This window comes from Chamaea fasciata, unplaced genomic scaffold (genome assembly GCF_029207755.1).
Source record: "Chamaea fasciata isolate MVZ Bird 193981 ecotype frontalis unplaced genomic scaffold, bChaFas1.0.hap1 SCAF_9, whole genome shotgun sequence".
Taxonomy (NCBI): Eukaryota; Metazoa; Chordata; class Aves; order Passeriformes; family Sylviidae; genus Chamaea; species Chamaea fasciata.
The window spans coordinates 7,503,163-7,527,301 of record NW_027094094.1 but is presented as its reverse complement, the minus strand read 5'-3'; the positions used below and the strand labels follow the sequence as shown (position 1 = coordinate 7,527,301).

Here is a 24,139-nt window from a genome sequence, read left to right as displayed (position 1 = left end):
GTTCAGCAAGAATGAAGCTGGTTCTGTGTGAGATTGAGAATTCACTTTCACAAACGCGTTATTTCAGGACTTTAAAAAAACAGAAATGGAAGAAGACAGCTTTTCTTCCCCTGCACTATCACTGCCATATTCCAGTACCAACCACTGTGTGACTTACTGTCACGCAGTCCCTTTATAAGTTGTTCAGTCATATTCCAGGAGACTGTTAGAAAGGAAAGCAACCAATTTTGTCAATAAATCATGCATTTGCTATTCAAGTGCAGTCCATTTTTGCTGCCATGTATTAATTTAATCTTTTGTTGTTTAAGAGAGACAAGACTTGTTAGGGTTTGACGAGAGGGACTCTCAGAGGTCCCTTCCAATCTCAACGGTTCTATGAGTATAAAGCTGTCTTGCATTAGGGTTTACTTTTAATTATTACCTTGAAATTAAGTTGGTAGAGAGAGCCGTATAGGTGAGCTGATGAATTGGCTGAGGATTTAAGGCGGTTCATTAAATAAGGTATCAATACAATGTCTTAATTAAAAGTACTATGCAGAGGGAAGAAAGATTTGTATTCAAAATGTCTAACTTGGAAGACTTTTGTTTTCAGAAAAGAAACCAAACCAAATAAAAGATCCCAGGTAGTAATTCCTTCAGTGTTTACTGCTTCCCTTGTATACTAAAGTACCAAAGGAATAAAGTTATCCCTGGTTTTATGCCGTGTGTGGAGCATATTCTTGCACCTTCAGTCAATTATATGTAATTATTTTGCACCCTGTGCCATTTTTTATGTTGTTTGACTATTTTTCTTGCTTTAACCTGCGTAGGATGAAATAATTTAGTGAAAATATAACCCTAAACTATCTGAGAAATAAATATTTAGTTTTTTAAGCTCTTCCTGCTCTCTGTACAGGGAATTGGCCTCTTCAGTGTGACACTAATAGTTGTGTAGAACAAGTGGGGTGGTTCGTGCTCCAGGGTTGCATTCTGCATCTGGTACAGGATTCTAGATAGGCAGCTTAAATTCAGCCTAGCTTTTAGGTGGCCACGACTTTCTGGGAGCCATCCACCTACTCTGTATTTCAGTTTTAACTTCTGCTTTTTTAATAGACATATGCTTGAGTTGCTGCTTTGTCTGTTTATTTTTACAGTCAGTTAAAAACTACACGAAATGCCATGTGAGGAACGAGCAGATCTGCAATAAACTGACGAGCTGCAAGAGCTGCTCCCTGCACCTGAACTGCCAGTGGGACCAGAGGCAGCAGGAGTGCCAGGCACTACCTGGTAAGGGGACGCTGCTGCTCACAACTGTTCAAAACTGAGTAAATCTCCTCTGTCCTTGCCAGAGAATGTTTGTTCATGAGCAGATGTGGACTTGTTTTATTTGTGCTCGCTCCTCTTGCCTGGCTGTGCCTGTCCAGGTGAACCCAGATGTGATTACAGCTCTGACTGGGGTATCAGTGCTACCTTTAATTGTGTTAGGGGAGATAATGACATTAGTGAAGGCACAGTGACGTGTGCCTCTGCACAAGCCGGTGATGAGCTCTGGCCTGTGGGGAGCACTGAGTGCAGGGCTGAATGGCCGTGCTGGGGGTTTTACTGTTTCATGTACACTGACATCGTTACTTTTGCTAGCTGGGCTTTTACCTTAAAAGTTATAATTCAATTATACTTCAATTTTCCTGTGCAGATAGGGCCCAAGATCTAGTTTCTTGATTGTCTAATGTTGGTACTACTGTGAAAGCAGTGAATATTTAAATGCTAATATGAAATATTCTCAGAAGGTTACTGTTAATGTTCTGAAATAGTATTTATTTTGTAATTTATATTCATAACTACATATATGCAGTTAAATGTCAGAACCTTTTCCATTTGATCTTTATGTCCAGATGAAGTTAATGAACACTTTTTTTTACAGAGATGATTCATTAAATACCTTAATTTATTCTCTGCAGTTCAAAACTGTATTTATGTAATCTTTGTAGATTGACTATTACAGTTGCTCTTACCTATCTTTTAATAGCAATCTGAGTCTGAGTAATGCTGTAAAATGTTGAAGAGAAATATTTTCTGAGATGCTACCTGAGTTTTCTATCATTTGGATTGCATTAGTGTTTAGGCAAATATACATGCAAAGATATGACAAAAAAACAAGGATAGCGTAAAGTTGTGATTTCTTAATTCTAGGACAGTTGTTATTAGATTTTGACATTTACAAAACACTTAAGTAAGAGGAGTTGTTAAAACTATTTTTTATGTACATAATATAATCTTAATATTTAGTTGCGCTCAATTCTGAATACAAGGAAGAAATAGTGGCATAAAAATATTATGTTGAAACTTAGCATATATCTTATAATTATTTTCTAAATTCTTAGAAGTTTCTTTCCATAACAATACACCATTCTGTACGATGATGCTTGGTTTTTCAGAATTTGTGTGATGGGAAAAGGGAAATTGAGTGTGGGATGCATTTTGATTTATGATCTCAGGAAGATAAAATTCAGACTCCCTTGGGTTTTTTAAAAGTTTTTTTCTAATCAGCTTTAATCGTATGCTTTTTGCACCAGCTCACCTGTGTGGAGAAAGATGGAATCACATTGGAGATGCCTGCCTCCACATAAATTCCAGTCGGGAAAGCTACGACAATGCCAAACTGTATTGCTACAATTTGAGTGGAAATCTTGCCTCATTAACAACCTCAAAAGAAGTGGAATTTGTTCTGGATGAAATACAGAAGTATACACTTCAGGTAACTAGAGGAACTGTAACTGATGTGAAACAAATTTGCTTTGAGAAATCTCTTCTTGGGCTTCGTCCAAAGAGAGGAGAGTTTATGCCTTCAAAGAAATGTGCTAAATGGTGCTTAAGACTTATACAAGTCACATGTAGGATATTAAATAAATCTCATATTTAAAACAAATCATACAGCAGCTCCCAAGTTTTCCCCTTACCAGATTTAAACGCTAAAAGTTACTATTTACTGGAAAGAGAATGTTTGCTCAAGAGAATGGCTGGAAAACTGATTTTGTGTCCTGGCTTCAGGTGTGATAAGAGTTAATCCTGAAATTCAGCACAGTCAAAGGCAGGGTCCAGCACTAGGGACGCATAACCCCATGCACCAGTACAGATGTAACTTCTCCAGAAAAGCCAGTTTCCTCTGTAACTGGTTTATGGGATGAAAGGGTCACAGAGAAGCTACACTAGTATGTCAAACATGTAGCAATTCCCTGCACAGCAGCACTGGACTTAGCTGGAGCTAATTAGCTTTCTCTAATAGTGGTGGGGGAAGACAGAGAGAGAGCATGCTGAAAACTCTTCCATGCCTCTGGCAGATGCAGCAGAGCTACCACCAGAATATTCCTGAGGAAAGTGATCCATAATACTTTTGTTAGCTGTGGGACAAGAGAAGGGAAGAGAAATTACCTGTCCCTGCGTGGTTCAATTTTTTAGCAGTTAAATATTCAAAGGCTTGTTGCTGTGTTTAAACATCACCGGTTAAAGTATATGAAATATAAGAATGCTCAGAAATATGAAACCCAGCAGCATACAATCAGATGAGATGTCTTAACAGAATATGATTCTGATTTTTAGAAGCAAATAAGTTGTTCTTAGCATGGCACTTTTTTGGGAGTGTGTATTTAGTTTTGTAAAACATGCAACACTTTGTCTGTATAAAATCCTCAAATTTTTAAGTAGTTTAGGATTTTACAGTTACAGGAAAATGAAAGATAATTGTGGATAATAATTAAAGCTTATTTCAAACTCCTATGTGATGTAAAAAGTTGTTATGCTGCAGATGAATTGAGATCATTCAAAGCAAAAAGCATTTAAGGATTGCCTTTATGTTATTACTGAATCTGAGAGCAAGAGGTTAGGGACATATATTGTGGACAAAAATATTCTGTTACCATTTTAGCATTCCACTGCAAAATGCAGGTTCAAACATAGGTTATGTACTTGAGGATTTTGTGGTTATTTCCCAAGTAAATGTAGGAACTGGACAGAGAAATATTTTTTACTAGAAAGACACTTCTTTTCTGTTTTTTGCTAATGAAGGAGTGAAATAATTCCATGTCAGAAGTTCTTCCCTGATATTGTATTTATTGCAGCCTTGAAACACATTCTGTCTACCCACTCTTTGATGAGTAAATGTTGAAAATGTAATTGAAACAAAAACAACAACAAAATGATGTTGGCAACATGATTGCTATGGTTATTTATTTTATCACCTTTTTTCCTTTTTGCTTTCCTTGCGCCTGATTCCTATTAAAATACTGCACAGGATGCCTTCAGTTCTAATAATGTTTGATAGACCGCTGATATGACTGATTTTGCCTGACTGGTTTGAGGTGTATATGAGAAATAGATTTTTTTAGTGTTTGGAAGCAGGATTTTTCTCACATTTCAGAGCTTAGAACTTCTGCAAAGTGACATCCTGCTGAGCATATATTTATTTAAATGAAGGACATCCTGAGCCAATGTGGTGATGCAAATTTGAGATATCTCAAATACAGTTAAAGCAATTATAGACAAATGTATACACTTTAAAAAAACCTATCTGGGATTAAACAATCATTTAGCTGTCAGAACTTCTAATGGAATTCTGCCATGAATTATCCTGGTGTTTTCAGTGGCACTTAGAAAAAAAAAATTTTTTTTCATTCATATCTATCTGTCCAGCTACATTTACTCAGTGCAATGCATCCTAAATGTGTTATCAGGTGTGACAGAGACTCTCTGAAACTTCTTGATCTTCTTTTGCCTGCCTTTCCCTCTCAAACTGCAATCATAATGATTTAAAGAGTGAGATTTCATTTTAGATGGCTTTCTGTAACAGGTGCTGGTGGGGAGTTCACAAATGGAGGCAGAGCTGCTGCAAGGTGAACACTGTGGTTTTAATCTCTATTATCTGCAGTAGAGATTGACTTGGGTGGTTAATGTTGAAGGCTTTAAAATCTTTAGCCTGGGAAAGAAAAAAATATTTCAGTTTCACCTGAAAACAAAAAACTTTTCAGGACTAATGAATGTGTCACATCAGTATTTAGAAATAAGAATATTAGTCTGACTTTATCTCCTTGTTATTTGGTATTCTTTTTGCTGAGAAAAGAAAAGCAACTTAGGTAGCTGTTGTGTATTTTACAAACTGTCAAATAGTAAATCTACAGCCTGGAAGGACTTCAGCATTCTTTATTGTTAATAGAAACATCATGTGATTTTGTAAATTGTTTCCTAATACACAAAGTCCTACTTCTGGGACAAATTTAGGACAATTTCTGTATCATATTTGGAATAACACATTGATGAATTGGAAAGACTCAGAGGGAGGGACTGCCCTTGTCTCCTTATCCTATCCAGACCTCATTGTGTATAAATAATTTCTCCTAATCCCAACACTAAACTGGAAGTCAATAGATTGCCTCCTTTTAAAGGATAAGGAGAAGGTACATTTGTTACTAAAGAAAGGGACAAAACAAAGATCTGTGTGGTATGAACTCCAAACACTGTTGAATTTGCGGACGTATTTTAAAATTATCCCCAGCAGTTTCAAGTCTAGTTTGTATTGTTCATGAAAAATAAATTAAATTCTGTCAGAGAATGCCAAAGTAAACACAATGGATAGGCTGCAGATCCCCACACTAAAGAAAAATGACACTTATATTTTTTTCTTACAAGCTTTTATTGACCTAGTAAGCAAAATATTATGAAAGGGAAGATTTGAATTTCTCTGAAAAATAGATTAAACAGCAATATGAGGTTAATTTACTGTTCCTGCTAATATTCAAATGTTGTATATTCATTTAAAAGTGCAATTAGCTCTCTCGGGAGTTGCTTGCAACTGTGGGATTTAACTAAAAATAATAATTTTCTTGTTAGCATGCAATAAATTCTGAGAAGATTTAGTTTTGTTGTAGTAAGCACAAAGAAGAGAGCAGTTTTACACAACGACTTTTATTATATAAACTGTTTGCAACTTTTCCTTTGACTCACTGCTCACAAGGCTAAGCATCTTTTTATAAATTACACTTGAGTGTAGGTTGCAGTTAATTAGTGAGCTTTGCATAGCAATGTTATTCCTTGTTAGCTCAAAGTATTCTCTGAGGGCTCTGTGTTTCTGTGGTTTTAAAATGTGTGTGATTGTGATGAAGTTGATGTCTACTCCTGGTTTCTGAATTACTCCCTATAGAACAGTTTCTACCAGTCCCACTTTCCTATTGTGGTTTTGGAAGTCTAATAAATGATTTCAGCACTTTGTCTCCATTTTACAGTTGTTGCATTAACTGTCCCTTAGCTCACCTCTACTTTAACTGTCTTTCTACATTCAAGATTATGGGAACTCAACTCACTTTGGATGCCTGAGAATGCAAATTTCCCCCTAAAATTGTCCCCTATAAAGAAGTTTTCCAAGAAGAAACCAAAGTCCCACTGGAATACTAGCTATTATCTCTGTAGATGGAAATTGGGGAAGTTTTAGTTTTTTCAGTTTTCCAGACTGTACATTTTTTAAAACCTATTTGACCACGGAAAAGTTTAATAAGAGTTAGGAGAATTAGGTGTTCTCATGACCAAATGCATGACTCCTATTAATTGCATCCAGATTGTATCACGTGTGTTTAATACATCCAGAGACACTTAAAACTCATAAATCTTGCTTCCACTGCTTAAAATGTGTCAGTCACTGGCTAAATGTTTACAAAATATGGAATGTGCTGGTATCTGGCATAGTCAGAATTGATGCAGTTAAGGAATGGAAAACCCAGCAGTGTGTCTGCATAGAACACATTGTTTCTCTTCACGCACCTGCTTTTTGCAGGAAGTAGGATTTTTGTTCAGAATGGTGCAGAAAAGAGTCAAATTAACTGCAAGCCTTTCTCCAAATTGTGAATGTTGTGGAAATATGGGCACTGAGAGGCCACAGTATTTTCAAAGCTTAATTGAACATTTCATCCTAGAGCAACAAATTAAGGAGTTCAAACAATTCCTGAGGAGTTTGTTGAATTTTGTTTATAAGGTGTTGTGATGCATGCAATAGTAAATGAGACACTATTGTATTATACACTTTAGGACAATTTGAGATCCAAAATAAAAGGAATTTAAATAATAGTGGGGACAAATTTTTGAAAGATACATATACTTCCTCAGAAATTTGCATATTTAAGAAACGGGGGAGATTTTTGAGCCTCAGTGGTAATTGGCTATTCAGTAAAGGTAGTCCTCCTGCTCACTTCACTCATCTGCAAATTATTCAGCCCTCATTAGTTTAGTGCTGATTCAGCAGTAATACCTGAAAAAAATGTGTCATGAGTAGACATGATCTCAAAGCAACTTAATCTGATTTAAATTCTCTGAGTAAACAGTAAATATAACATGAACTATCAGTTTTCCACTTAAGGTTACACAATTTTCCTTTCTAACATAGTTCCATAATTACTATTAAAAAAAAAACAAATTAAAATTGTCTGATTCAGAATAAGAGAAGATAATATTTTTGAAGTTATTAGTGGTCAGTATTTTATAGATTCTCTTTATGGCTAAAAGTTTGCCTTATGTTCAGCTTAATAGGACTGTAGATGAGATTACAGAATGATGTTCTGTTGATCTGCATTCTATGATTGCAATTTTGTTTCTCTATCAGATGAAAATAAAACCTTGCCCAGAAATTTTTCTCAGAATTTAATAGTTCTGAAACATTTTCTGACTTAAAGGTTTATCTCTCATTTAAAAATGTTTTTTGGCAACTTGTTTTCAGTGTTATAAAAGATGGCTCTCTGAAAACAGGTAAATTATGACAAGCTGTAGTTCACGCACAAATAGAAAGTTTCCAGTTTGAGCTGTGGATTATAAAAATAGCCTAGAATGATATGGATAGGAGGACAAACATATTTTAGAGATGATTCCAAATTTTAGATAGTGTAGTAGGATAAAGCTATACAATATTTCTCAATATATATTTGATTATGTTATCCATTGCATCATTAGTAAGGCTCGTTACAATTTTTCCCAAGATGGATTTGAGCACCTGCTATGTGTTGCATTGCTTTTGGGTTTTTTTTGTTTGTTTTGTTTTTAAACTGATTTTTAAACTTGCCTAGAATGCTTTTTTGTGAGTTTGTTGAGTTGTTGTTGATGTTGTTTTAAAATGAATTGTATATGATTTATCAAGGGAGTTTTTATAGATATGCAAAGAAAGAAAGAAAGAAAGAAAGAAAGAAAGAAAAAAGGCCTCAGAACTCTCTGAAGGATAATGTTCTTCCCACTTATACGTTGAGGAAAGATCACCTGAACTTCCAATAAATGAATTGATTTGCACTGTATTTTTCCCTCATCTGGTTTGGTAAAAAACATTTTTTGAGAGGCCTGGGAGCTAGAATCTTGAATCAGCAAGTTCTGATTCCAGAGAACTGGCAGTCTCGTTTCCTTCCTGTCTGATCCTCTTCAGAAGCATCTTTGGCAAGATATTCAAAGTCAAGGAATCAGTTTTCTACCTTCATTTCACGTTAAATAAAACAACCATAGAGTTCAAGAGGAAGATGTTCAACCCTCATTATTTCTTAAGCCTGAATAAGAAACTGGATTGCTATTTTCAGTCGACACATTTGAAGTCCCTTGGTTGCTTCAAGTAATTTGAGATTCCCAGCTATTCTGACTAAACCTTTCATCAGTTTGAGAGACACTTTATTCTAGATTTATGCCTTTTTAAAGGAATTAATTTGATAGCCACAGAGCCCTGGTGGCTGCAGGTGTCTCATGTGGAACTTCCTGAATGTGCTAGTTGTGATTTGATTTTTCCCGTTGGCTTCTGTGAAGTGCAGCAGCAATCATTTTTGGTGATCAGCTTTGATGATATCCACACACACACTCTGCTATTGCCAGCAGTCTTCACCTGTGGCTCACCACAGGATGGAATTGATGCCGCATAATTGAATATGCATGTTAAGCACATCATTGGAGCATTTGGGAGGCCTTACTTGGATAATCTGTGCTTGGCATCCTAACAGCATGGCCAGAGAGGCCTGAGTGGGCCTGCAAGGTCACAGCTTTGATGGTGTGTATTTGATAATGTGCGCATCAGCATTTGGGTCTGTTTTTTGATGTTTTACCCTAGAAAAGAGCCAGAGATGGTACATATGGAATTTGAGATGCCTTACAGGATGACTGTAAGCTGTCCAGATAGTACAGCTATTAAGAATGATTATGACTGGGATATGTGTTGCTTTTGCTGGAAGTCTTTCATTTCAGGGATGCTGCTTTTATCTCCTATGGCTGCTTTGGATTTCATGATTCTCCCTGGGACTTAAAAGGGGTTCCAAGACAATCTCCTACTCAAATGGAAGAATTTATTTGCAAATAGTGGTGCTGCACTGTCAGTTTTCATTGCTGACTCACATACTTTTTCACCATAGCTGGAATAGGACCCTTGTCTTTTTTTTAAAATGCTGATGCTGAGGCCAAATTATTTGGCAATGCAATTGAAACAGTCAGTGGTATGTTAAATATTCTCTTGGCTGGAATCCCTCAATCCCAAAGTAGGCATGTAGGGTTGGTTTATGTGTGTGTTTGTCAGCAATATATCCTGACTAAGCCCCTGACATTATTTTATATGTGCTTGGTGTACACACTCTGCATCTACAGGGAGCTGTGTAGATATATGTGTAGGTATCTAAGGTTTTCTGGTCTATGTAGACCATGTACAAAACCAGGAATCCAGGCAATTAAACAACAAATGAGACAACAGATGTATTATCTACAATTTTCCAGATGCCCTAGTTCCACTTCTACTGCTTGCATCATGTTTTTTCTGCTAACCAGAACATGTGAGTCCTCACAGACACCTGGAGTGTTGGTCACCTGGGGTAGCAATGGAGTTAGGAAGTAAATACAGAAGTAAGACACAAAGTGGGCAGTGGTAATTCTGCTGAATGTTCTTGAGTCTCCCAGAACACATCCCTGCTTCTGGAATGGAACATTTCTTAGTCATTTTCTGTTTTGTTTAAGAGTGTTCATGTTTCCCTAAGTGTTAGTAGGTAAAGCAGTTTTTGTTTGATCATGATCTTAACTGAGAATGCAGAGGCAGAAGAGAGCATAGGGGAGTAAATTTTAGGGAGGTCAGAAATACTGATTATCTACCTATGGATTCTTTTAAAAGGTATTTACCACTGGTGTTTTTGAAACAAAATTAGCAATCCTTCATATTTCAATTTGCTCTAACAAGGCAGGGGAAAAAAGAAGGAATGCGCAGATTGTGTGTAGAATGAAGTGTACTGATTTTCTTTTCAGCCATGGGTTAAACCTGAGTGATGGAGAATGGCAGTAACTCTTGGTTCACTTGTGGAATACATCGATCTTTAACCATGGCAGGTTCCCTTTAGGTGTATTATGTTGTTTTACTTACCTTGTAAATTACCTTTACTTACCTTGTAAATTAAATCAGTTGTGAACCGAATTCACAATCAGATCAATATCTCTGCTTTGGAGCTGACAATGTGTATCCTCAGCCTGGGAAGGCAGCTGGGTTTGGTATTCTGACATCCACCTGCCATCATGTACCTGTCACAGCCCCGTTGTCTCTCTGTGTCTCTCTTCTGTGTGTTTAAACTGGGCTTAATGAAAACTGCCTGCTCAGAGATTACACGAAGAAATGTGTTTGGTTTGGGTGTCTTGAGATTTTTACATCAATGGTGGCAAGCAATGCATGCAGATTTATCCTGGAACAAGCAAACGCCTTTTTTACCTTAATATCTGCTTTTTTTTGCTTAGTAAGCATGTAAAGATGAAATGATAAAAATCAGCAGAGTTTGTGATGTAGTTTTACTGATACATCCTACATATGTTTTAAAAATTTGTGGTTTTAGTTTTTTCTAGGCTATGTTTTATAACTTACAAATCAATAATCAATGTATATTCAATGTGTATTTAACAGCATTGAAATGTAAATTGCCACTTTTATCTCTGTCTCTGAATTGCCTAAAGTTGATCAGTATCAGCACTATGGACTTTAGAGGATGGAATAGTTATCCTACTTTTTCCTGAACTTTGATTTCTCTGAATTGCTCTTACCTTATGTGTTTCATTATCCACAGTGGCCTAGCAATTAGTAATCATACAATAGCCACTGGGAAAAAAACCAATCAATTTCATTATGACCTGTCTCCAATAATAGAAGTCAGAATTGTCTTTGAACAGAGTACAGATTTCTAGTAGAAGAGAAGCATACAGCGAGTGGGGTTTTTGTTGGGGTTTTCGGGGATGTTCAGCAAGGTAGAACAGTTAAGATAGAAACTCTGTGGACAATGGTTGATGAGATAATAAAGTGAGATGAGAACATGGTGGACTCTGAAAATGTGAAGTTGTTGCTGTTATTTTTTGAAACGCTTCATCAAGATGAAAAGCATTTAAAATTATTCCCTCCCATTTGTTTCGTTTTCATCCATAGAAAATTTCACCCTGGGTGGGTTTGCGCAAGATCAACATCTCGTACTGGGGCTGGGATGACATGTCCCCTTTCACCAACACCACCCTGCAGTGGCTTCCTGGAGAGCCCAACGACTCTGGCTTCTGTGCCTACCTGGAGAGAGCAGAGGTGGCAGGGCTGAAGGCAAACCCCTGCACTGCCATGGCAGACGGCCTCGTGTGTGAAAAACCCGTTGGTAAGGGGGCCCTTACTCCCTGGAACTGGTGCTGTGGTGAATGACAAGCTCTTTGGGGTTTCATTTACCTAAGAGAGTTTTGGGACAACTAGGGTTAAATAATTACAAAATATATATATATTTAGTTTTTTGGAAATAGCTGTAATATATTAATGTTCCTAAAGCAGCAAATATTTGAGAATTAGTTCACATGGCTTATTTTGCATTACACCAGAAATCTTATAGTTTGCCTCCAAATCAGTGTTAGTCATTGGTAACAGTACCTGTAACCACATGTGGAGATATTCAGCAATGCTGTATTCTTTCTGAATCTTGCTGAACATTAGTGAATATCTTAAAGTCACAAAAGACTGACAAATCCAAAATTCTGGTTTCTGTCTTTTAGGTTTCTTTGTGTATAAAGTTTACCATGACAAAAAGTCACTTGACTGTTTAAGTTAACCTACACTAAAATGGACTCTGTGAGCTTTCATATGAATCATGCTCAGTTTTGCATATTATTTTTTTAAAAAAATATGATAATATTTATATACAGAAACATAAATTTGGATCAAAATATTTATACCTAATTAAGGAAGCAACCTCTACAGCAAGGATTTTCCTAATGGAACAAACGGTGAAAGAAAAAGGAGATTGAACATGGCATTCAAAATGATAAAATATTTGTGATCCTTTTCCAGTCAGTCCCAACCAGAATGCCAGGCCCTGCAAAAAGCCATGTTCCCTGAGGACAACCTGTTCCAACTGCACGAGCAACGGCATGGAATGTATGTGGTGCAGCAGCACCAAACGGTGTGTGGACTCCAATGCCTACATCATCTCCTTCCCATATGGACAGTGTCTGGAGTGGCAAACTGCCACCTGCTCCCGTGAGTATCTTAGTGAATGCTCATCTTACTGAATGTATTGTTAGGTTTATTTTTCATTTGAAAAAGCTGGAGGGATTCAGCAGATTCGCTAGAGATAAAAATATTTTCAAGTGTATGACCTTACTGATGTGAGAAGTCAGTGCTGAGTATGCATTTCTTAGATATAGGTAAAATGCTGGCAACTCTTTGATGATGAAATACATTTAGTCTTTTGAAACTGTGAAAAGTATTTATTCCTTTCAGATAAAGAAAAATTATCGTGATTATTTGTATGACCAGTGTTTTTGTGACAAACAATTGCCATGAGCTGGAGCAAGATACTGTTAAAATTAGATAACCAAGTGTAGAACTTAGACTTACATAATATCAAGTTATTAAGAAAAGGAAGTGTGCTGAATTTTTAAAGGTTTAAATGTTCTGATACATTTTTTTCAGATTCAGGCTATGCCATTTTCCTGCAAAGATAAAAATAAAGTTTTAATAATGATAGTAGTAGTCTTGAGAATATTATAACATGAATGCAAATCTTGATCTTCCTTAGATTCTTCTCCCTAGCAGATGGGGATTATTAACCCTTGATCCCTAATAATTAATTCTTTCAGATTGTTCATCCTCTCTATGGAAGTAGAAGGAATTCTACTAGGCCATCAGGCAGGTAAAGGAGGTACAGAAAACTTCCGTCCTCTGTGCTCAGACTGAGTCAGGCTGCATTAATGTTCAAGGTTGCCCGTTTCATTCTTTGGGGACAAGAGGCAAATGATTTCTTTCTTTGTCAAGCAGCAAAGTTACTCCCTGGATGCCCCCTTTGGAAGCACATTTCATCAGAGCTTGATGCAGTGTCTCTTGAGGAAAATGAGCAATCTTCTCCAAGTACCTCTCAGTGTATCAGGCACAGCTGCTCCTTCCCAAGCTGGGAGCGGCCGGAGTCAGCCCCGTGGAGTTCTGGGTTTATTGGTGCCATAAGTGATGTAGATGCTGGAGTGAGCTGCATGGTGCTTTAGATTCTTGTCTTAGGTGAGGTTTGTTTAGAACAATTCCTCAGTTACTATTGTTCAGAAGACTGGTTCTTAAAATTTTTCAGGTTTTCTGAAGTGTAGCTTTGGACTCTCCTTATTGCTCTACTCTGAGAGAGTTTTTCTTGTTACTGCCAATTTCCCTTCTCTCTCCATGAGGGTTTTGATATCAAAGCCTCTGGAATCTTTTATTTGTGGATATCTTGTGACAGGATTAATGACCTTGACAACAACAAGGAACTTGCTTTCAGGATCATAATTAACTCATGATTTCATTTGATAGGTTATGGATACAAATTAAAAAAACCCTGAAGAACACAAAAGGCAGTTACTTGCTTTCACCTAAGCCTCAGGAAAATACTGAATAAAACAAATTCTTGATGTGGCTGTAAAAGGAACCATGGATATATTCTAATCTTAGGAGAGAAAAAGAGCTGTATGTACCAGGCCACTACATATCTGGGTTAAAGGAAAATAAGGCACAGGAAAGCTTTTCCTTCAGGCTAAACTGGCCAAGAGCCCATATTGCTCTAATTGAGGTTCCTTCTTCATCCTCAATAATCATAGAATGTAATGAACCAGGACCATGTTAAGCTGTTCTGGTAAACTTTTCAGCTAGTAAATTTCGGGTATTAATCCAGGTTCTAGTGTCCAGGTTCAGTGTAATATGTAATAGGAACACTTAATCTCTTGTCAGTATGTTTGGAATAATAATTCTGTAGTTATATAAAGGTTTCTCTGTTATAACCATTCACAGAACTTTTTCTTTCCTCTCCTGTATAGGAATCAATTTTGTAACTTATAAAATATTGATAGTGAGTTGTGGCAGAACATAAATAGATTGAAAATCTGGAGATAAAATTGACAGAATACCACATAAATGATGCTTATGTTTTTGAACTAGCAGATATTATGTCAGCCTGAACTTGCAATTCAGTTTTTCTCTTCGTGTGGTGTTTGCACATCACGCTGATTCAATTTGTTTGGGGAACATAAGAAATTGTTTTTAATTTGATTGTCATTTTTGTCAGTTCTGTAAAAGTTTATATTAAATAAGGCAAAAGGGATTTGCTATATACAAGTTCAACATTATGTAAAGTCAATTTTATATGAAAATGTACTTTCTATGCAACAAATTAGAAAAAAGGCAAGATTCTGTGGCTGTAAGCGGTTTCTCCAGGGTTTTATAGCATCAAATATTTTGCATTTAAACAAGAAAATGCGCATCCAAATGAAGCATGGTTCAGATATTATTTTAGTCTAAATGACTTCAAAATTTTATTAGGTAGATAAATCATTATGTAATGAATTATTAAGTGAATTCTCTTATCAAGGGATAGTGTTTCCACTTGAAGAACAGACCGGAACTATACCTTTAAAAAAATCCTTGTTTTTAAAACTTTATTTTTTATTTTGAATGACTAATTTCTGAGCTTTTGGATGTTTTTCTCTGAATGAAGAAAAAAATTCAGACAAGCATATATGATTTAAAACACAAAAAAAACCCCAACTGAGAACTTCACATTTATTTTCGCAACTTGGAATTAAAAATGAGGAATGGTGTTTTATTGGTGACATATTGTCATTTTAATACCTACTTGCCAGAAAACTTGCATTTCCACTCTTCCCTACATCTTCCATCCATTATGACTTTTGATTGAATAGCTGACAGTTGAACAATCTTGGACCACCTCTAGAATTTCAAAGAAAACAAAATTGCTGCTTGAATATCCCCTTCTTCCATCAACAATTGCTTCTCAGCTCTCTTCAGTTTTTCAGCTGAATGCCACTACAGATAACAGCTGAGGATTTTCCCTTTTGGTTCTGTTTTAGCCTCTGTAAAGATAGTGCAGCTTATACTTCAGGGCTTTATAAATAGCAGCACGAGTATAAATAGCAGCATGAGATTTGTTTGGAGTGTTTAGAGTGTGTTTCTGAAAGGGCAAGCCAGCCTGTGCAGAAGGATGGTCTTTATTTTTCTGCTGATCTTCTGACGTATTCAAAAGCCCAAATTTGTATCATTCAGCTTCAGCTCTGATGGTTTAAAACTTATTTTTCACATTTGACTATTTGCAACAACAGTTGGCCTTTTCCTGTCCCTGCTATTTTCCACGTTTGAGAAACTTGAAACATTTCCTCCTGCTTGGATTCTTCCAAGTCTATTGTAGAGCTCTTGCTTCAGCTTTCTGTGCTGTTAAAATTCTTTTGAGATTCACTCAGACTCTTCACTGCCTGTTTTCCTGATATCTGCAGGTATCTTTAGACTGTGCAGTATTTTTCCTTTTTACGGCTTTCATTACTTTTAAACGATTTTAATTGTTGCTGAAGTCAGGGAGGCTAGCTTTATTCTGCTCTCAGTTAATTTAGTTAGCAATGAAATCACTGTGCTTAGTATTCCTTTTGTGGACCAGAGGAGCCCAGGTGACTGTGAACATTATTTGCATGCAGTGTCCTGGCTGCAGATGAGCTGAATTTAGAGCTTACCCTCACGTAGAAGCCATTTGAGTGTCCTTCAGAATAACTCTGGGAATCTTTAAATTGCTTTCTTCTTTTTAAAAATAAATTTAGATAATTCTGGCTTCACAGCAGGAGCTTAGATTCACGTGTACTTTTAAAATTTAATTTTGAAAGCCTATAAAGTGAGGAGAGACAGGGACCCATACTGATCAATGTTTGAATGAGCCTGATGTTAATTTGATCCAGTGTTAAAACAGTAATTAAAAAAAAAAAAACTAAGATGTATCAGAAAAAGCTTAAAGGAGCTTGGGAACTTTAATGGTGTTCTTGAAATTACTAAAATGTTGATTTCTTATTAATAAAAAATGACAGGAACTTCAGAATAGGAGTTCTATTTGGTTCTAAACAGATTTGAAATATGAGGAAGACAGTTTAATTATTTTAGAGTATAAAAGATCTAAGGGGAGATTTGGATGTTAGAACTCAATTTAAAAAACGAAACCTGATTAATTGATGAGAACCTTAAGATATAGTTAATTTAAATGGGACTGAATTATGACTTGTGGCTTGAGATGTGTGGATTGCTAGCCTGTTTCAAAAGCTGTATGTAAGAAGACTGAGTCATATTTGTAGGCAAATACTCAGTTGACATCCAGGGGTACTTTTTGCCCAAAATACTTTTTGGTTTGAGTTTTAATGTTCCTGTGTTTTTTTACATTTATAAATGTCACTCTTACTTAGTTTATTGATCTTGTATTGAACTCCAGAGTTTCCCTTTTGGAAGGGCTGTTTATCTCAGCAAAATTAGTAATAAATGCATTATATACTAATAATAAGTAAAGAATGTGTATTTTCTTGTGTGTCTAATGAAGGCGTGCTATATTCTAGTTCCGCTTCATTATCTTTGTTGATTTGAAGTTTTTTATTGTTGCATTGTGGAGTAACAAACACCTGCTGCGTGTTTCGTGATTTGAGGAAGTAAAAATTTTAATGGAAACTGAGATATTCTTACTAGTATTACTGATAGATTTTTTTAAAAAAAATTTGCACAAGGAAAAAGAAATGCTCCATCTCCTGTTGTAAAATCCAAGCATCTCATTTAAAAAACAATGCATTAATATTGTATTCCATGTACTAAAGCTCAAAACTGCTCTGGGCTGAGGACCTGTGGACAGTGCTTGGAACAGCCAGGGTGTGGATGGTGCAACGATCCCAGTAACACTGGCAAAGGACAGTGCTTGGAAGGCTCCTCAAGAGGCCCAATGAAGCCTGTCGGTGCCCATTCCAATGAAATGGTGCTTGATGCTGCTCTTTGCCCAAAAGAAAAAAGTTATGAGTGGTCTTTTATCCAGTGTCCAGGTAAGGTTTGCTTCCGTTCTTTCCTATATATGAAACAAGAGTTTAAGCACACCGAAATAACGTAATTGTTCTAAATAATGTAGATAGCATTTTCATAAAAGACTTGTTCTTTATAAAAAATTTCCTAAATATAGAGCTTGTTTGTCTACTGTACACAAGTGTAGGTTGACATGTGAAATGGAGTGCAAGTAGTTTAGTCAAAATTGCCATTTATTTGTAGATAAGTTTTCACCTACCGTTTCCCTCCACATTTAGAAATCAAAGTAAATGAATTTTCTTCAGCTCTTGCTTTCTTCTGGCTTCTGTATCCATCAAGGAGTGGAACTAGGGGGAAATTATCCATAGGAGAAGACTGATGGACACAAAATTCCCTCCTTTTCTTGCCAAGTCCCGCTGACTGTCAGAATGGGGGGCTGCCAAAACCTGAGCTGTGCTTCCAGCTGACCTTTTAGACGCTCAGAGTGAATAGAATATGTGCTTGTGTAGCCTTAAAGAGAATATCTGAAGCCTCACACCAGTCTGATTATTGTATTTAAATTTTTTGAGTTCATTGGAAAGGTGAGGAAGATACCAGGTGCTATAAGACAGTGAAAGTTGTGCTGGTGCAGCCTCCTGTGTGGAAATCCTCCAACCCTGACAGCAGAGTGTGGAAGCAGCAGTGGAGGACTGCAGGCAAATGAAAAGCACACTGGGGACTTTGACAACACTCCAGAAGTCGTTTACAATAAATAATACAGTTTAAAACACAGCTTGAAAACTTTGGTGGTTTTATTTGTCTTTTTTTTAATAGAGTAACTGTGCTGAAGTTATTTTTCCAGGAAATGTTCTACTGCTGATAATTTTGGAAGCTGGAGTTTCTGTAGGATCAATACTTTTATGGGCACATGCAGCTGTGTTTGCTTTCTCGTCTGCTTTTTTCTTCAGTTTATTCTCTCTGTTGTGTATGCATATATATATAGAGTGAGGGGTTTTTTTTAAGTTTCAGAATAATGAAATGAAATATAAACCCCAGGGTACACTGTTGCATATTTTCAGCTAAAACCAAAGGAACCTTCCACATCATCTGATACTACTTCCTGAACAAAGAAGCTCCTAGGACAATTCAGGAAACAATAGAATGACATTCTGTTGTTATTGTATAGAAATTTAATTACTTAGTCTATATGTTGATAAGTGGATTGTTACCCCTCAGTGGAATGCATAATTTCTGCCACTAGTGAAATTGTGATAGATAAATATACTGCCTGTCTAAACTGCTGTGTTTAATGTTTATTCTTGATGGATAAAATTCTGTATTCATTGTATGGTCTTACTAAGAATTTACTAAAGTTTCACTTCAGTTTAACATTCTCTAGCTTTATGAGTTTAAGGGATAAATACTACAGAAGTCAGAAATTTCACATCAATTGAAATTTTTTATTCTTTTTCGTCTGATTAGGCTGGAGGTTTTGTTCCTAAGATTTTGTTTTCATTTTCATAGAATATTTTCTGTAATGGATTATACTAACACAGTTTTATCGTGGCACAACAATCATTTGATGTACTTGAAAACAAGATAGAAATAGACTAAGTCTGTGTAAGCCCGCTGAACAGTTTGCAGTTTGGATGAAAATATAAATAGATAGTTTATACCATGCAGTTTGGAGATTATTCTGACACCTTGATGAATAGTTGGCTGAACCATTCATGTTCATTCGGGCATGCACTTATTTTTCCTTGTAGTCCATATTCATCCTCCTTATAGTGCCTCTGGGCAATTGAGCTGCTGATAAAAATTTTAAATTCTTTCTCATTTTCTGTCTGTTCAAAACTGTAAGATTAGTATGCATCAGGCAGTTTAGAAAATGTTTATTTTTGTGACTGGTCACTTTGAAATCAATAGGCTTGAAATAAGCTGTTGTAGCATTTCTTTTGATATGAATACAATTTTATTTTGATCAGATTCTTAGTTTAACTGAACTATTGTTATAAATAAAATTGCAAATAACAGATATATATATATATATATATAAAGAAAAGAAAAATAGCTTTGACATTCATCTCGTGAGAAGAAAGGTTTGGTAGAATGCAAGCCAAAGTTTTTCTTTTAAGTCTAAATTTCTCCTCTGAAAAATAGTGCGAGTAGATTCTAACTAGTTTGTTTGAAACTAGAAGAAGTATCTTTATTCTAGATCCAGATTGTAATGAAGACACCCTTTTCATAAATTTTCCTAGTTTTAAGTATTTTCTTAAAACTATAATGATCACCAATTGTCAGCTTCATCGGCTATTTCAACACAGAGGTCAAAAGCAAATTAGACATAAAATTGCATCTCTCCAGGGCAGCCTCACCGAGGATTCAGCTGAAGAACATTTTTGTGTGTGAGGAAAATGACTTTGTTGCTGCCAGTGATGTACATTAAAAGGACTTAAGGAGAAAAGAACTTTTACAAATTTACCTCCTAATTCTTACTTACTGGTCATTACTGTGTCTTATTATTTTAGAGACTGTTTTAATTATTTAATACTGATGTCTCCAGTTTGATTGCACTGAACCAGCTTTGAAATTTATTTTACTTGCCCTTCTAACATTTTTTGATGAGATGCATAGTTTTAGGGAAATCAGCAATTATATAATGTCATTTTTCTATGGTGTGTCATGTCAATTGTGGATTGCATTACTTCATATTGTGCACATATTTTTTGAATTTGTTTTAAAATCTCTTCCATTTACTTTGAATCAAAAAAAATATAAGAATTCAGAGCCGTTCTAAATGACCAGATAATATTATGACTTACAGAAAATTAAAATTACAATTAAGGTTGTTTTCATCACCCTATATAACACAAAAATTAAGAAATACAAAAATAAGTATTATCAAAACCAGAAAATTTATAAATCAATGGCCCGCTAGTTAGAGAATATTAATATTAAGCATTTATCCTACATTATGATATAGTCTTAAATAAGCAATCTTTCCCTAGTAGAACACCTCTTTAATTTACTCTCTCTTTTTACTTTTGGCTTATTGGGCTCTATAAAGTAATTTAATGTGTAAAACATACACACAAAATGGAGCTGCAACTCATGGTACTTTTGTGTAACTTTTCCTGGGAATGGCAACAAACTGCAAAGAGGGAGTCACCACAAAGGTGGCTAAAATACAAGTATTTTTGGGAAGAATACAGCTTGTGATTTCTAGAGATTTAGTCAATATAGTGAGAAAACCTAATGGTACAGAAATGTTCAATACTTGTTTGGAAGATTCTCTAGGTGCAGTTACAGAAGAAAGAAGAGATTGTCATCTTGGGAGCTTTTAATGGTTTATGAGCCAAGTCTTTCAATGGCTGTAAATATATTAAGTTACTAAATTATAAAATAGCTCTAAAAACTTTTAAATCATGCAGTGAGAAGCCCCTTTTTTTTTTTTTTTTTTTTTTTGCCTAGCCAAGACACCAATCACTCTGACATTTAAATTAAACATCCAAATTTAAAAAAAATACAATCTTATTGTGATAGCTGTCCTCTTCTAAGTCTTCCACCCACTTCGGCACTGAGGAATCGACATGGCTGACATAGTTTGATATTTGACAAGCTGCTATAATTGACAGATTACTAATCTGCTGGGCACCATGTGCTCTGAAGCTCCACTCTATAGAGAGGTCATCCTTCAAAACCTGGCAGCAGGATCAATGATTCTGGCAGGATTCACATTGTGATTTTGCTGCAGAAGTGGTCAGCGCTTTTTGAGTTTCCCCAAAATGTGAAGCTCTGGAGTGGAGCTCTGTTGGTTTATAGTGATGTTATTTGACAAAAAGCAATTTTATGCTTTCAGGGTCAGGTGTGAAAAAATATGTCAATAGGAATCCAGGTTTTTTTACTTTCACCAAAATTGATGGCAGTGAGGAGGGACTGGAGCTGTTTGATGTGGTCCTGATGTCCTTAAAATTGCTTTGTATGCCAATTATCAGGACAATTAAAAATAAGATAATATTTAGTTAATTTATTTTGGAAATTATCTCTCCCCACTAGATATGTTTAGCTGTGAGTTCATGTTCTCCATCCCAGGAGGGTTTCAAATGCTTCACATTTGCATGTAGGTATTGGGGTTTTCATGGAGTCTCAGTTAGTGACCTACTACCTCTCCAAATATTTCTGAAGTGCCTGGACAGCATTTTAAAGCTGTAAGGACTAATTTATTCACTCCAATGGCAAAAATACCACCTTTCTCATAAAACCCACCTTAAAACTCACATGTCACAACACAGTCAGTTTTTGTGTGATTTCATGTTGTATTGCAGTGCTGTTTTGAAGAGGTTCTGTGCCAAAGTGCAAATATATTTATGCTGGTTATTAGTCAGGACTAAACTCCTCAGAATCACATTTTACTACAGTTTCGTAATCATATAGAAATGATTTTGTTCCAAAGAGCAATTTAGTAATGAAACTTTTAAAATGTTGTGTTCCAGCTTGCCAGTGCAATGGCCACAGCACCTGCATTAACAGCAATGTCTGTGATCAGTGTAAAAACCTAACAACAGGAAAGCAGTGTGAGACCTGCATGCCAGGATATTATGGGGATCCCACAAACGGAGGACAGTGTACAGGTAAGTTCTTCTACTGGAAGGAAAAAGAAGTCCAATACTCCAGATGGTTTGTGTAGATTGCTGTAGGGCTACTTTTTCACTTGTGTAGGTGGTTTTAAAGTCAACAAAAACTCCTTTCCTTAAAACTAAATGCTTGAAGGAGGAACATATTGAATATGAAAACTCAATAAAGTTGGCTTTGAATCTAGAAGGGTGCTGGAGAGTTTTGTCCTATGACTTTTTCTTCTCCATTACTGATGTTTCTTTAACCAGACCTTTGCTTCTCACAGAATATTTCTTCATTTAAAGGGTTTGTTGGTTCCTCAGCATTCTAATGTGCAGTAGGCAATGCATAAAGATTCACATCTGGTAAACTCAAGCACGATATGTAAAAATTGTGTTCAAGGGGATAGAAAGATTAATGTCTACCCTTATTGACAATTGAACATTTTGCTGAGGCTTTATGATGCTTTAAATAATTCTTAATAGTTCAGTTTTTCTCCTGAAGTTGACAAAATGTTCTTTTGCTGTCTGTATCACCTTTATGGCAAAATGATGTATTCATACAGCTTTTATTCTTCAGGGATACATTAGCTATCAACCAAATAAGCATTCCATCACCTTTAGTGAAATATGCGTGGTGCAATAATGGCTGAAATCAATTTATAAGACCAGTAAAATTATAAATTTTACAACTTGTTTCTTCAGACCTAGTCTGTAAGAATGCAAATTTTTATTGGTAGACATGATTTTAACAGGAGCTACTTTGACTAGAGCTTTTTTTCTTTAAAAAAGAAAAAAGATAATTATTTCAATGCTTTATCTGCTATGGTATGTTATATTTTTAGTATAGAGCTCATAATATGTTTATATCCTTAGGATATTTTGCAGGATGTAGTCATTGTGAACTGTTAGATTTTCTACAGTACTGTGATAGAGGTGCCCAAATTGTGGGCCAGGGATTTCTGCAAGAAAAAATAGATAGATCCATAGATAAGTCAAATCAATGTTACTGGGATTTACGAGGATTTTGGAACCATAGCTGCGATCAGGCACAGTGCAAACATAAAGAAAGTAATGGTTCTGTTTCTTTTCTTCTTCATTCTGTTAATGCTATTGGTAATGCAGAAAAAAATTTAAAGATGGCTGAAAATTAAAACCCTTAATAAAGTAGAAGCATACAGAGAAAAATACGAGTTGAAGAAAGGGCAACCCAGTTAGAAGCTGAGCTTAAGTGTGACTGAAGTAACGAGAAAACAAGACAGGAAATTATATGAAAAAGCCAATCAACGGACAAAAGAATCACAAGGAACTAAAAAAATACCGAAACCAGTCATCTTTATTGTTGCATCTTGAGTCTCTTTGCTGCTGCCAGCTGAGTTTCTAGCTAGACTCCACCAACTTTCCTTTTCCACCAAGACTCAGCCTTTGGTTCCATGGCTGCCTGAGCACATCATGCATTTCCCCCTTGCAGCTCCTGAGTAATTACTGTGAGGATCCAGGTTGAAAACTCTTTAAAGGCATGACAAGATGATGACTATAACTCCAAAAGTACATCTGTAATATTCTTCATGGATCAAGTTGCTATAGTTACAAGGGCATAGCTTGGTTTTGAATTGGAGAGCAGTCAAAGCTGGGGACAGAAGTTGTACTTGATCTCTGCAGTGGAGAGGTGACGTCGTGTGCTCTGGGACAGAAGCTGCAGGTCGTTTCCCTGGCACACTCATGACATAAAATAACTTCCCAGTGTCCTGATGAAAGTACCTATGTATTCAGTGCACATACTGCATTTTCTGCTGTCATGGTATATGTACTTGTAGGTGAAATCTGAGCTCTTAGTTTGACTGTTGGTGATACAGACGAAAATGATTTGCAAGAAAACTTTCCTTTTTTATATAAGTTGCATTAGCCCTTGTTGTTCCTTAGATCCCTGATCCTGAGAGGAAGGAGGAGAACATGCATAGCAAGCCTTGCAATCTTTGGAAAACTTTTACATTTTTTCCTTAACTATGCCAATAGTTTCCTAAATTCTTTCTGTTTGTACTCCAAGGAGGTAATTCAGAAACCTCTGAAAGAAATGACTGTCCACCTGAGTGACCGATTCTGTTCTGACCTTTGTCCAGGGATGGCAAATTCTGTTAAAATATGATTATTTTTTTCCACACTGGTGGCTTTACAACTGTCATCAGATAACTGATACATTTATAGTCGTATTGCATAGTGTTATGCTATCAAATTACTATGG

The 24,139-nt window shown here is 36.0% G+C and overlaps 1 protein-coding gene across 5 annotated transcripts in view; it reads left to right on the top strand.

Annotated features, from left to right (window-relative positions):
* ATRNL1 (attractin like 1) overlaps positions 1 to 24,139 on the top strand; it is a 433,474-nt gene that overhangs the window by 94,720 nt on the left and 314,615 nt on the right. For all 5 annotated transcript variants that reach the window (XM_066190865.1, XM_066190863.1, XM_066190866.1 and 2 more), the window contains exons 14-19: positions 1,134 to 1,266; positions 2,553 to 2,734; positions 11,417 to 11,630; positions 12,311 to 12,499; positions 17,110 to 17,328; positions 21,778 to 21,915. In XM_066190865.1, the coding sequence (XP_066046962.1) occupies positions 1,134 to 1,266; positions 2,553 to 2,734; positions 11,417 to 11,630; positions 12,311 to 12,499; positions 17,110 to 17,328; positions 21,778 to 21,915 (1,075 nt within the window). The remainder of the gene's footprint in view (positions 1 to 1,133; positions 1,267 to 2,552; positions 2,735 to 11,416; positions 11,631 to 12,310; positions 12,500 to 17,109; positions 17,329 to 21,777; positions 21,916 to 24,139) is intronic.